This window comes from Nilaparvata lugens, chromosome 2 (assembly GCF_014356525.2).
Source record: "Nilaparvata lugens isolate BPH chromosome 2, ASM1435652v1, whole genome shotgun sequence".
NCBI lineage: Eukaryota > Metazoa > Arthropoda > Insecta > Hemiptera > Delphacidae > Nilaparvata > Nilaparvata lugens.
Genome location: NC_052505.1, coordinates 3,349,868 through 3,362,643, shown reverse-complemented (window position 1 = coordinate 3,362,643; position 12,776 = coordinate 3,349,868). Strand labels below are relative to the sequence as shown.

At 33.0% G+C, this 12,776-nt stretch overlaps 1 protein-coding gene across 1 annotated transcript; it reads left to right on the top strand.

Moving 5' to 3' along the window:
• The first annotated feature begins 4,227 nt into the window (after positions 1–4,227).
• LOC111064434 lies at positions 4,228–9,935 on the top strand. The gene is made up of 3 exons (XM_039420335.1): positions 4,228–4,452; positions 9,460–9,692; positions 9,725–9,935. Exons 1-2 carry the CDS (start codon positions 4,321–4,323, stop codon positions 9,643–9,645), a joined length of 318 nt encoding a protein of 105 aa, XP_039276269.1. The 5' UTR covers positions 4,228–4,320; the 3' UTR covers positions 9,646–9,692; positions 9,725–9,935.
• Positions 9,936–12,776: the final 2,841 nt, after the last annotated feature.

Sequence of the window (12,776 nt, the reverse complement as noted above, 5' to 3'; positions counted from 1 at the left end):
CATGATAGGCATTTTATTTCATTTTTTATTCATTTATTCTTATCTATATATTTATTGACATGAGTAAATAGTGCTCTATATCTTTGTGTGAATGATTTGCTGACATAACCATATGGGGTGGTGTCAGTGAATGAGTCTCCTATGCATTCCAAAACTTTCCCTCCATCACTCCACTGAGTTGCAGTATCAACCGAGCTATGGTTCAGTCTTTAGTTGCCATTTAGTCGCGACTCTGCATAAGATAGGGAAAGACTGTCTACGGGGACTGTAAACGAACCAATAACACAGAATTGATGGCTTTACTTGATGTACCTTATTGGGCTATGAAATGGTAATCATCCAAATGTTCATAGGCGTAAAATAATACAAGAAGATGGAAGAAGTAATTAATTATACAATTAATAATTATATTTTGACAGTAAACAGAGTACATAATTATGTCCTTTAGAATGTATCAGGCCTTTAGAATGATGTACCACACAATGGGTCATATGAATAAAACCAAAGCATATGCTCATGAGCATGAGCATGGAGCATAAGGTTTTGCTCTTGAGCATTAGGTAGAAACATAAGAATTTGCTCATTTTTATATGAATAAGCTTTACCTTATACTCCTACCTTATGCTCACGTATTTTAAAGATTTTTCATCAGCTGATTCGCCTTTGTGGCCTTACTTTGTTTTTATAGCTCACGTAAGCGCTAAATATGCAAGTAGGAGACACCGCTTGTGTTTGCGTCGTCTGCTCTGTTTTCTATTTATGAATTTAGTTTTAGGTTTGTTGAGATTAGAATTTTGAAATAATAGCGTGAAAAATGGCATCTCTATAACAATCTTCAGCATAATCTTATAATCTCAATAGCCTTCTTATAATCGTCTATACTCTCATCTTCTTAAATGCCCATTTCCTATTTTGTGATGGCTATCTTTATATCAGATAGCTATTTTTTGTATTTATTCTTTTGGTAATATATCATGGTAATATATCATAATACTTTTGGTAATATATCATGGTTGAATCTAAAAGAAGTTCTATAGTTCTCAACTATTGTTTGTGATCGTATCTTGTATAGTTTCATCTTCCTCATACGAATTAGTTGAGCCCTTTTACTATGAGCAAAAGGTGATAAGCTACTCTAGACTAGACTCACATTTTTTTGAAGCATTTGCTTCAAAAGATGAGTAAATGCTCTAGTTTATTCATACAATTTTGAGTATAAGCTTTTACTTTTGAGCAAATGCTCAAACTATTTTTTTGATGAGCATGAGCAAAAGCTTTTGCTCACGTTTAATCATAGAAAATGAAGCAAATGCTCCATATTCTAGAAGTATAAGCAAATGCTCAACTTTATTCATATGGCCCATTGGGTGTTTACATTTAAAATATTCGAGTTACAACCTCTAAGTTACCCCCTTATGAGGGGTTCAAATTCAGTTGTACGTCAAAAGGTAGAGAGTTTTTGACCAATAACTTATCCTGAAAGTTACAGTATCATATCTACAACAGTCTCCAATTTATTGAAGGGTTCCCATACATATGACTCACTCTATATATACTCAAATAAATATTATTATATAAAGCGAGCAATTTCTGTATTTTTATATCTGGTTATTTATGTTCAACGAATCTCGAAAACGGCTCTAACTATTTTCACTAAATTTCGAACATAGTAGGTTTATGATAAAAAAATTCGATTGCACTAGGTCTCATCCCTGGGAAAACTCGCTGAAGGACATGAGAAGGATAATTCATTCTTAGAAAATCAGATGATAATTTCGTCGTCTGTCGATAACAGAAGATGCGTGTGCCTGTGTGGGAGATCAGCTGTGTGATCAATCAATTAGCTTACCGTATCTCACGAGAAATCTAGAAATTTTAATCGACTGGATCAAAATAATCTGATTTGTTGACATGGCATATATCATAATATTCAAAGTTAATCAATATTTTACAGTTCTAAGTGATTAGTGAGTGCTATTTTGTTATTCAATTTGGTATGTAAACAATCCAAATTATAACTTTTATGTTTTCAAATATTTGGACTGAAAATTTGAAAGGAATTCAAGTGTATGGAACATAACCTACTTTTTGGAATATTTATAGTGTATAAATCAAAATTCGGGGAAGAAACAGATTTGGGCTGTGCCTGTTAGTCCTTCCCCAATCATTTTAAAGAATTGAATTCTGTTAATCAATAAATAAATAACGAGCGAAGCTTGGTCCTCGATATTAAATATTATTTAAGAGAATAAGGAGAAAAGCTTGCATAATATATTCTATCATCTTTTCTGATGACCATTATAATAATTCTATTCATAAAAAATGGTTGATTGATTGATGTTGATCTGCCATTTTAATATTTTTTAAATGTTTTTTATTTTCAGAATGGATTCAAATTCCATCACGGAGAAGGTGAAGAGGAACATACCTGTCAAATTTCATGAAAATCTATTACCGCGTTTCGCCGTAAATGCGCAACATATAAACATATAAACATATAAACATACAAACATATAAACATATAAACATATAAACATATAAACATATAAACATATAACATATAAACATATAAACATATAACATATAAACATATAAACATATAAACATATAAACATATAAACATATAAACATATAAACATATAAACATATAAACATATAAACATTTAAACATTAAGAGAAATGCCAAACCGTCGACTTGAATCTTAGACCTCACTTCGATCGGTCAATAAAAAAGTAACATTTTTTGTGAATTCGATAACTTGTTTATTTTGGCATAAATCGCGTAATAACGCATATTAGAACAAAACCAATAATATACTGAATGTATTAAAAAAAAACTGCAATGGAAAATTCGAAACCGTTTATGATCTGGAAAGAAAATGGAGTTTAGCACTTCAACAACCCATAACTCGCTTATTAGACCACTTGAAAATTTCAGTTGCCACTTTTTCTCACTCCTATAATGATCTTAATAATTATATTGAAAAAGATTATCCAATTTAAATAATAAAAAAGTGTACCGAACAGTTATAATGGCATTGTTTGATTAGCAATGGTATTGCTATCCTTGTCTATCATTCAACAAATCGGATAGCGCTATCTCTTTCTCGGTTTGTTCTGTTGCCAGATCGTTTTTCAACAATGTATGAATATAATCAATTAACAAAATATTCAATTTTGATTATGAAAATTCATTATGAAATCATTGAAAAATAAAATTCCTTGTTTAATAAAATATAATTGATTATTTTAAACGATAATGAACAGTTAATATTACATTAATAAACCTGTATCAGCTACCGTCTATATCTGCTTATTTATGTTCAACGGATCTCGAAAACGGCTGTAACGAATTTTACGAAATTTGGAACATAGTAGGTTTATGATACAAAAATTCGATTGCACTAGGTCTCATCCTTGGAAAAACTCGCTGAACGACATTAAAAGGATAATTCATCATTGGCTGAAACAGTTGTGGATAGTAAAAAAGTGAGTATGTGAAAAATCAAAATATCGCATCCCCGAAATTCATAAGATGACATGTAGCCAGCTGTGAAATATGAACACGATCATTTTAGAGAATTGTGTTCTGTTCATCAATAAATAAAAATAACAAGCGAAGCTCGGTGCCCCGATATTTATCATTACACAGATGTCTGGAGAAGCCTAGCAATGGTCTACAAAACATCCCACGGCTTGGGTTGCTTTTCGTGGATTAGCGTGGGTCTACTTTGCGGCAGGCCTAACTTGGTAAAAAATCAGCTGTCGTGTGGACTATTAATATTGTAAGCAATAGGCATGTAATTATTGATAGCTCGAAGTAGCATACTATTTTCTCCCGACTTTTCTCTGCTTTAAACTCGGTAAGCTTTTGATGATAGTAGCATAGTTGTTTACAAAAAAATATTTTCGATGCAACAACCCAAACAGCCATTAGTTGTTAACACACCGATATCTCGCCAAAACGTCAGTACAGGATATAATTTACTCTGATGGACAGTATTAAGGTGCGTACAGATATACGCGCCGCGAACATGAGCAATTCACTTTTAATCAGCTGATGCCAAGCTTTTTATATCTGTATTTTACCGTTTCTGTAAAAATACAGATATAATTAGCTGATTAAAAGTGAATTGCTCATGTTCGCGGCGCGTATATCTGTACGCACCTTTAGAGAAGGCAGCGGTTTTTAACTGCGCGTGGTCTACTGTTACAGAACTACTAGTAATATCCTTTCGCATTGTTACAGGTGAAAGCATATCGGACGCAATCGTGAGGGAAATCCAAGAAGAAACCGGAATAGCAACGAAATTTGAGTCAATGGTTGCATTCCGTCATATATTGAAGTTTGTTTTTGGATGTGCAGACTTGTACTTTGTGGCCGAAATGTCACCTATCACAGAGGATATCGTCAAGGATGATCATGAGATAGACAAATGTGTTTGGATGAAGGTAATTATCGTCTCTTCTACGATTTTTTATTGAAACTTTATCGCCAAAAACCAAGAAAAATACATAACAGTAATATTTTAAACAATATTTCTCCAAATCCTATACTAGCAAACGAGCAATTTCTGTTTATATGTTCATATGTTTAGATGTTTGAATGTTTAGATGTTTGGATGTTTAGATGTTTGTATTTCACCGGATCTCGAAAACGACTCTAACGATTCTCACGAAATTCAGAACATAGTAGGTTTATAATACAAAGATTCGATTGCACTAGGTCTCATCCCTGGGAAAACTCGCTGAAGGACTTGAAAAGGATAATCATTATTCATCCTTGGAAAAACAGCTGATAATAATATTATTTCGTCGTCTGTTGATGATGGAAGTGAGTGAGCGAGTTCATGTGTGTGGGACTGTGTCAAAATTATGACTCAGCTGTTGAACTTTTGTAATCATTCAATCAGGTACTCGGTACCGATTGCAAAAAAGCCGGGTTATTTTCAATCCTGATTGATTCCAGTAGATCCAACTTTTTGAAATGGTCTTCTCTGATTTGGTTCACGTGAAATTAATCAGGATTAAAATTCAACCGGCTTTTGTGCAACCGGGCCTTTGTGAGGGAAATTTTTGCATTCCTCTGGGAATTAATCTCGATTTACTGTGATTAGATAGAACATTTCTGTATGAACTATGAATGTTATTATAATTTCTCCTTTCATAATAATTTTTTTATGTTTGAATGAATGAATAATTGCTTTTATTTTAACATTGTTTCCTAAATAATATTATACAAGAACATAATTTTAGTTATAACAAGCATTAAACCCTTGGTCAACGACCGTCAGGGTGAGGTTTGACATGAGTAGACTCCATACAGAATTAAACATTCTTGTTTTTCAAATACTTTTCCCTTAGTGTTCATTCAACAGTTCACAACGCACTATCCATTGAACTCTGAAATCAAGTAGTGTCTGTATTTCCATGCACCAACTCAGTATGCACCTATCTTTAGCCAGTCATCTCCGTTTAGGTAGTTCTTCAGATCTTCCCGTGACAATGCTGCCCTACCAAAGTGTTGCCATCTGAACTCGACGAGTATGGGACATTTTCCAATGAAATGTGTGACATCCTCCTCCTCCTTCCTATTGCACAATGAGCAGAGTCTGTTCCCGTTGAATGAATACTTATTGAGTCGGATCAATTTTTTTATGCTTTTGTACTCCAGATCGAAGCTCGGTCCCCGATATCATTTCTAAATTTGGAAGAAAAATAGGTCAATGATTGCCTTATTATATCAATGTTATTACATCAGTGTCATTTGGATTTTGAATCGTATGAATATTAAAAAAAATGCATAAAAAATATAAATAAATAACCTATTTTGGACCTTTTGTGTAACCTTATCTAAATTTGGGAGAGACATATCACCAGGTTACCTTATTTTTCTCTCCCTATCATTTTAATGATGTACTTATTGTATGAATCAATAAAGAATAAATAATATCAACGTTAATACATCAGTGTCATTTGTATTTTGAATCGTATCGTGAATATTTAAAAAAATGCATAAAAAATATAAATAAATAACCTATTTTGGACCTTTTGTGTAACCTTATCTAAATTTGGAGAGACATATCACAAGGTTACCTTATTTTTCTCTCCCTATCATTTTAATGATGTACTTATTGTATGAATCAATAAATTAATAATAAATAATATCAACGTTAATACATCAGTGTCATTTGTATTTTGAATCGTATCGTGAATATTTAAAAAAATGCATAAAAAATATAAATAAATAACCTATTTTGGACCTTTTGTGTAACCTTATCTAAATTTGGGAGAGACATATCACAAGGTTACCTTATTTTTCTCTCCCTATCATTTTAATGATGTACTTATTGTATGAATCAATAAATTAATAATAAATAATATCAACGTTAATACATCAGTGTCATTTGTATTTTGAATCGTATCGTGAATATTTAAAAAAATGCATAAAAAATATAAATAAATAACCTATTTTGGACCTTTTGTGTAACCTTATCTAAATTGGGAGAGACATATCACAAGGTTACCTTATTTTTCTCTCCCTATCATTTTAATGATGTACTTATTGTATGAATCAATAATTAATAATAAATAATATCAACGTTAATACATCAGTGTCATTTGTATTTTGAATCGTATCGTGAATATTTAAAAAAATGCATAAAAAATATAAATAAATAACCTATTTTGGACCTTTTGTGTAACCTTATCTAAATTTGGGAGAGACATATCACAAGGTTACCTTATTTTTCTCTCCCTATCATTTTAATGATGTACTTATTGTATGAATCAATAAAGAATAAATAAATGCTGAAATGTCACTAATCAAAGAGGCGATCATGAAAGATTATCATGAGATAGACAACTGTGTATGGATGAAGGTAGATATCGTCTATTCTATTTTTTCATTACGTGTCACTTAGCTAATTGATACTCTTGTCGTTGTTGTCGAAGACTGGGGATTCCAGATCGGTATCAGCTGCATTCTATGGAAGATATAGAGAGAATTTAGGCAACACTGTTCTCCTATCTTTCTCCACTGCCATTATAGTGGACCTTACTTTATACTATGTACTCTATAGTATGAAAATATACAGGATGTTTCAGAGAAACGGGAAATTTTGAAAGTTAAATAATTTCAAGAAAAACAAATCTTTAAATAAAGTTTTTCATATCATTCAATAGTAAAAATAATGCCATTTTAGAATAAATATTCTACGCAAATATTCCTGGTATTTTCTACGCAAATATTCCTGTAGTCTCTTCATCACATTGTCCATGCATGGTTTGACGTAACATTACAACTGGAATTTGAAATCGCTTCTCGAATCTTGGCTTTCAATTCTGCAACAACGGAAGAATTGAAAGCCAAGATTCGAGAAGCGATTTCAAATTCCAGTTGTAATGTTACGTCAAACCATGCATGGACAATGTGATGAAGAGACTACAGGAATATTTGCGTAGAAAATACCAGGAATATTTGCGTAGAATATTTATTCTAAAATGGCATTATTTTTACTATTGAATGATATGAAAAACTTTATTTAAAGATTTGTTACTTTCCTTGCCCTATTACCATAGGTAAGGAAAGTATTGCTTTCCGAAAAAAATTAAGGTACCCCAATTTCTAAGTTTCTATACGTTTCAAGGTCCCCTGAGTCCGAAAAAGTGATTTCTGGGTATTGGTCTGTATGTGTGTGTGTGTGTGTGTATGAGTGTATGTGCGTCTGTGTACACGATATCATCTCCCAGTTGACGAAATGACTTGAAATTTGGAACGTAAGGTCCTTACACTATAAGGATCCGACACGAACAATTTCGATCAAATGCAATCCAAGATGGCGGCTAAAATGGCGAAAATGTTGTCAAAAACAGGTTTTTTCGCGATTTTCTCGAAAACGGCTCCAACGATTTTGATCAAATTTATACCTGGAATAGTCATTGATAAGCTCTATCAACTGCAACAAGTCATATATCTGTAAAAATTTCAGGAGCTTTGCCCCATCTATGCAAAGTTAGATTTTAGATTCTCAATTATCAGCCTTCATATACAATTTAAACAGAAAATTTCAAGTGGAAAAGATTGAGCATGAAAATCTCTGCAATTAATGTCCAGTAACATTTCCACCTACAATTGAAAATAAGCTTGAAATCCGAGAAAATGTGATTATTAAATTGCAAACTGTTGGCAACTGTTGGTTCTATTAAATCATTCACTACGAAGAGATAGCAGACCTCGTGTGTTTCCAGCGTTATTGACTATCACCAGCTGTTTCATATCTTTGAATAGTAGACTTGAGATGCGCGAGTACACTAGCGACAGGTGATCAATTTATTTTCATAACGGCAAGGAAAGTTGTGTGAGTGCGCCACACCAGATTTTTTTTGTAATTATTTAACCTTCAAAATTTCCCGTTTCTCTGATACACTCTGTATGTATCTGTATGAATGTAGCCATAGAGAAGATAGTTCTCTATTGTATAGTTTTGATGGTGGCATCACAATAAAATATTATGAAATACTAGCAGGTTACCCATGCTCCGCAAGGGTCGAAATAAAAACTTGACAAACTGAAAACGTGATCTAATGAAATCTCTAAGGATTGAAAATAGACCTATTATCATCCTCGGTAAATTAAGAATTTATATGCAAAATTTCAAGTTAATCAGTTGAGTAGTTCAGACGTGATGATGAGTCATTCGTGGATTTCCTATCCCGTACATGTATAAGCCAATTCTTCCCATTATTGCATCTATATATATAAAAGCGAAATGACACTCACTCACTGACTGACTCACTCACTCACTCACTCACTCGCAGAACTAAAAATCTACCCGACCAAAAACGTTCAAATTTGGTAGGTATGTTCAGTTGGCCCTTTAGAGGCGCACTAAGAAATCTTTTGGCAATATGACACTCTAAGGGTGGTTTTTAAGAGTTGAAAGTTCGTCTTTTAGCATGTATATTCTTCTTATTCTCTTAATTATAATTGAAAAATGTCCATACCATATGTTAATATAGAACTATAATCTAGAGAGAGTACCTCTTCGAAACAGTTGTTAACTGGTAACTAAATCAATAATTTTGTCAGGTTGGCATTAAGTTGAGTTTACTTTGTTAGGTTGGCACCAAGTTGAAGATTGAAATGCATTTATCGCGGAAAAATTGATTGGGCACTCCTACTTCAATCAGAGCTCTATCCATGGGAATATTATATTACTAGACGTCCGGCTCGCTTCGCTCGCCATATCCGTTTAGCCAGTTTAGTCTGGATCGTCGTAACATCGTCGGGTGTAACATATGATAAAAATGCAGGCGAGCGAAGCGAGCCTGCTGATCTCACCTTTGGACGATCCAGTCGGGGGTCCAGATAGACGGATATGGCGAGCGAAGCGAGCCTGACCGCTAGTTACTTATAGATTAATTAATATTAATGTAATGTAAATTTTTATGTTATAGGTGGAAGACTTCCTCTCCGATCCAGATGCATCACCGCACAATAAAAAGTTTGTGAAGAATTATTTGAAATGTAAGGAAATGGGCATAAAAATGAAGATGGACGATACAGTGCACGACATTCTCAAAACGCGGCAATTATGGTTCACGATAGATAATGAAAATATACCCAAGAATGACGATTCGTGAAATAAGATAGGCCTACAGTTTGCAACGTTACCGTTTTGTAACGTTACATTTTTGTAAAGCTACACGTTTGTAACGTTACATTTTTGTAAAGCTACACGTTTGTAACGTTACAGTTTTGCAAACGTGCTATTTCAAGCTCTAGTGTCAATTCTTGCCAAGCTTTAAATTGCAGTAGTGGTATTTTGTAATTATATATGTATAATTGGGGTTTTAGATTAATGTTTAGTGTAAAAATGTATTTATTTTTTATGCAATAAAGTGCAAGTATTTGTTACTTTTTCAATATTTAACCAGTAAAATAATTTATTTATAGTCCGGGCAATGAATGCTCAAAAAAGGGTATAGGGGGAAAAGTTGGGAAGACAATTTTTGACCCCGCAGTTCTGTTTAGGGTAGTTAGGAGGTGAACATATCAAAAGTCATCACCCCTACCCCTACCCCCTGTGCTAAGGTCGGTGGGGGTGGTTTAAAGGTACCATTTGGTTTCTCGCATAAAACTTGAAAACTATGTATCCTAAGGACTTGACTGTCATATAACAAATTAAAGCTTACATAATTTGCCACAATATTTATTCCACAACTTTTTTTATATCTCCACTAGTTTTCGAGATATCCGCTCTTGAAGGTGTGACATTTTTGAAAAAAAAAGTTTGCCACCATGTTTCCTCTATTTTTGCTCTTATAATATGGAAGTCAATTATATTGATAACAAGATTTTGTTAATAACAAGGAATTTTCTGTTAGGAACATGAGTTAAACTTTTGGCAAGAGAAATTTTGACGATTCACTCAAGTTAATAACTTTTTCTTTAAAACTCGTGTTATTAACTCCGGTGTAAACGCAGCTTTACGTAGTTACAATTAAAGTACTAACTTCTCTCAGGTACTAGTTTTAATAACTTATTATTCAAAAATAAGAATGTAGTGGCGTCAAAATACCGTAGTTCAAAATAACATATTTTTGTACCTACCTCTCATAAGTAGTACTATTAATCCTGAGAGTTTGAGTGATTTTAATTTTGAACCATTTTTGCAAAAATCCATGATGTGCTATATAATAACAATAATGAACCCATTATTAAAAAATGAAAAATATAAATGTTTAATAAATGTTGATAAATACAAATGATTTCATGAAAAATGTAAATCTCTCAGATTTGATTGATATTCGGGTGGCTATGGATAGAGGTTGACCTAACAAGTGTCGTGCTAAAATATGAGACGTTTCACTACAATACAGGGTGAGTTATTCATTGAAACATATGATCTCACCTCCACTCTCAGATCAGAAAAATCATTCATCTTCAAATGTTTATAACAAAAGAAAAGGAGTGAATTTCGACAATGTAATCGCCATATTTGTTCCTCTTGACAAGTACTTTTATTCCTGAGATATTTTAATTTACAACCATTTTGGCAAAAATCCATGATGTTTTGAAACATTAGAAAAAAGTTTCTCAGATTTGGCTGAAATTTGCACCATAAATAAAGCTTTACCTGAGAAATTTCTGAGCCAAATTTGGCAATCCCAGCTACTATACAGAGTTATGCAGCTGCAAAGATGAAATTTGCAACTTCACAAACGGCCATATCTAATGAACGGTGAGGAATTTTGCAAATTTGATTCCAGATTCGTGTTTCTAGCATCAAAGACCATAATAAGATAACGAAGTTTTGGCGATTTTTATTTTCCACAAAAAATTGATAAAATCCATAGATCGTGAAACACACTGAAACAAAAAGTATCTCAGATTTGGTTTTACTGTTTGTGAAGTTGAGTAGTTGAAATTGTGGTGATTATTCATATAAGATAAAAAAAAAACTAAGAAATTGTCAAAAACCACAGGTTTATTGATTTAAGTACAAATAAATCTGTGGTTTTTGACAATTTCTTAGTATTTTTGTTTAATAAGGAAATAAGTGTAAGTGTTGACAGTAAGAAGTGGAAAAAAATCTCTCAAAATCCTTGTTTTTATGGTCTATGATGCGAGAAACACGAAACTGGAATCAGATTTGCAAAATTCCTCACCGTTCAGTTGATATGCCATTTGAAAATTTGCAAATTCCATGTTTGCAGCTTCATAACTCACCCTGTATAGTATATAACTATTTGTATATAACTCCCCTGCTGGGGGAGCCAAATTTGGCTCCGACATTTCTCAGGTCAAGCTCTATCATTGGAGCAAATTTCATCCAAATCTGAGATACTCATTGTCCCAGTGTGTTTCATGATGGTTAGTCCATGGTTTCTATCGATTGTCTGTAAAAAATAAAAATCGCTCAAACTTTGTAATCTTATGGTCTTTGATGCGAGAAACACGAATCTGGAATCAGATTTGCAAAATTCCTTACCGTTCAGGAGATATGACCATTTGAAAATTAGAAAATTTTATGTTTGCAGCTTCATAACTCATCTTGTATAGTAGCTGGGGGTGCCAAATTTGGCTCAGGTCATGCTTCATCTATTGTGCAAATTTCAGCCAGTATAGTATAAATAGTATAAATCATGGAAATTTTAATTTCCCGCTCAAATAGTATAAATAATAAGAAATTTGAATTTCCCGCTCAAATAGTACAAATCATGAGAAATTTGAATTTCCCGCTAATCATGAGAATTTTGAATTTCCCGCTCAAATAGTATAAAAAATCATGAGAAACTTGAATTTCCCGCTAGTCATGAGAAATTTGAATTTCCCGCTAGTCATGAGAAATTTAAATTTCCCGCTTGTCATGAGAAATTTGAATTTCCCGCTAGTCATGAGAAATTAAATTCCCGCTTGTCATGAGAAATTTGAATTTCCCGCTCAAATAGTATAAAAAATCATGAGAAATTTGAATTTCCCGCTAGTCATGAGAAATTTGAATTTCCCGCTCAAATAGTAGCTCATTTGCATATTAGAAATGACCAGATTTCTACCAGGGCAACAGAAACATGCAAGAGGTACACAAACTAGATCAGTGTTGCGGGTTGCCTATGCTTGCATTGGAAGGCGTTGAAAAAAAAAACCTCTTGAAGTGTTCTGACTCCCTGGTACGGAATTAAAAACCAACTAAATACTACCAGGGCAACAGAAACATGCAAGAGGTACCGACTGATTTGAGCGGGAAATTCAAATTTCTCAGAATTTTTGT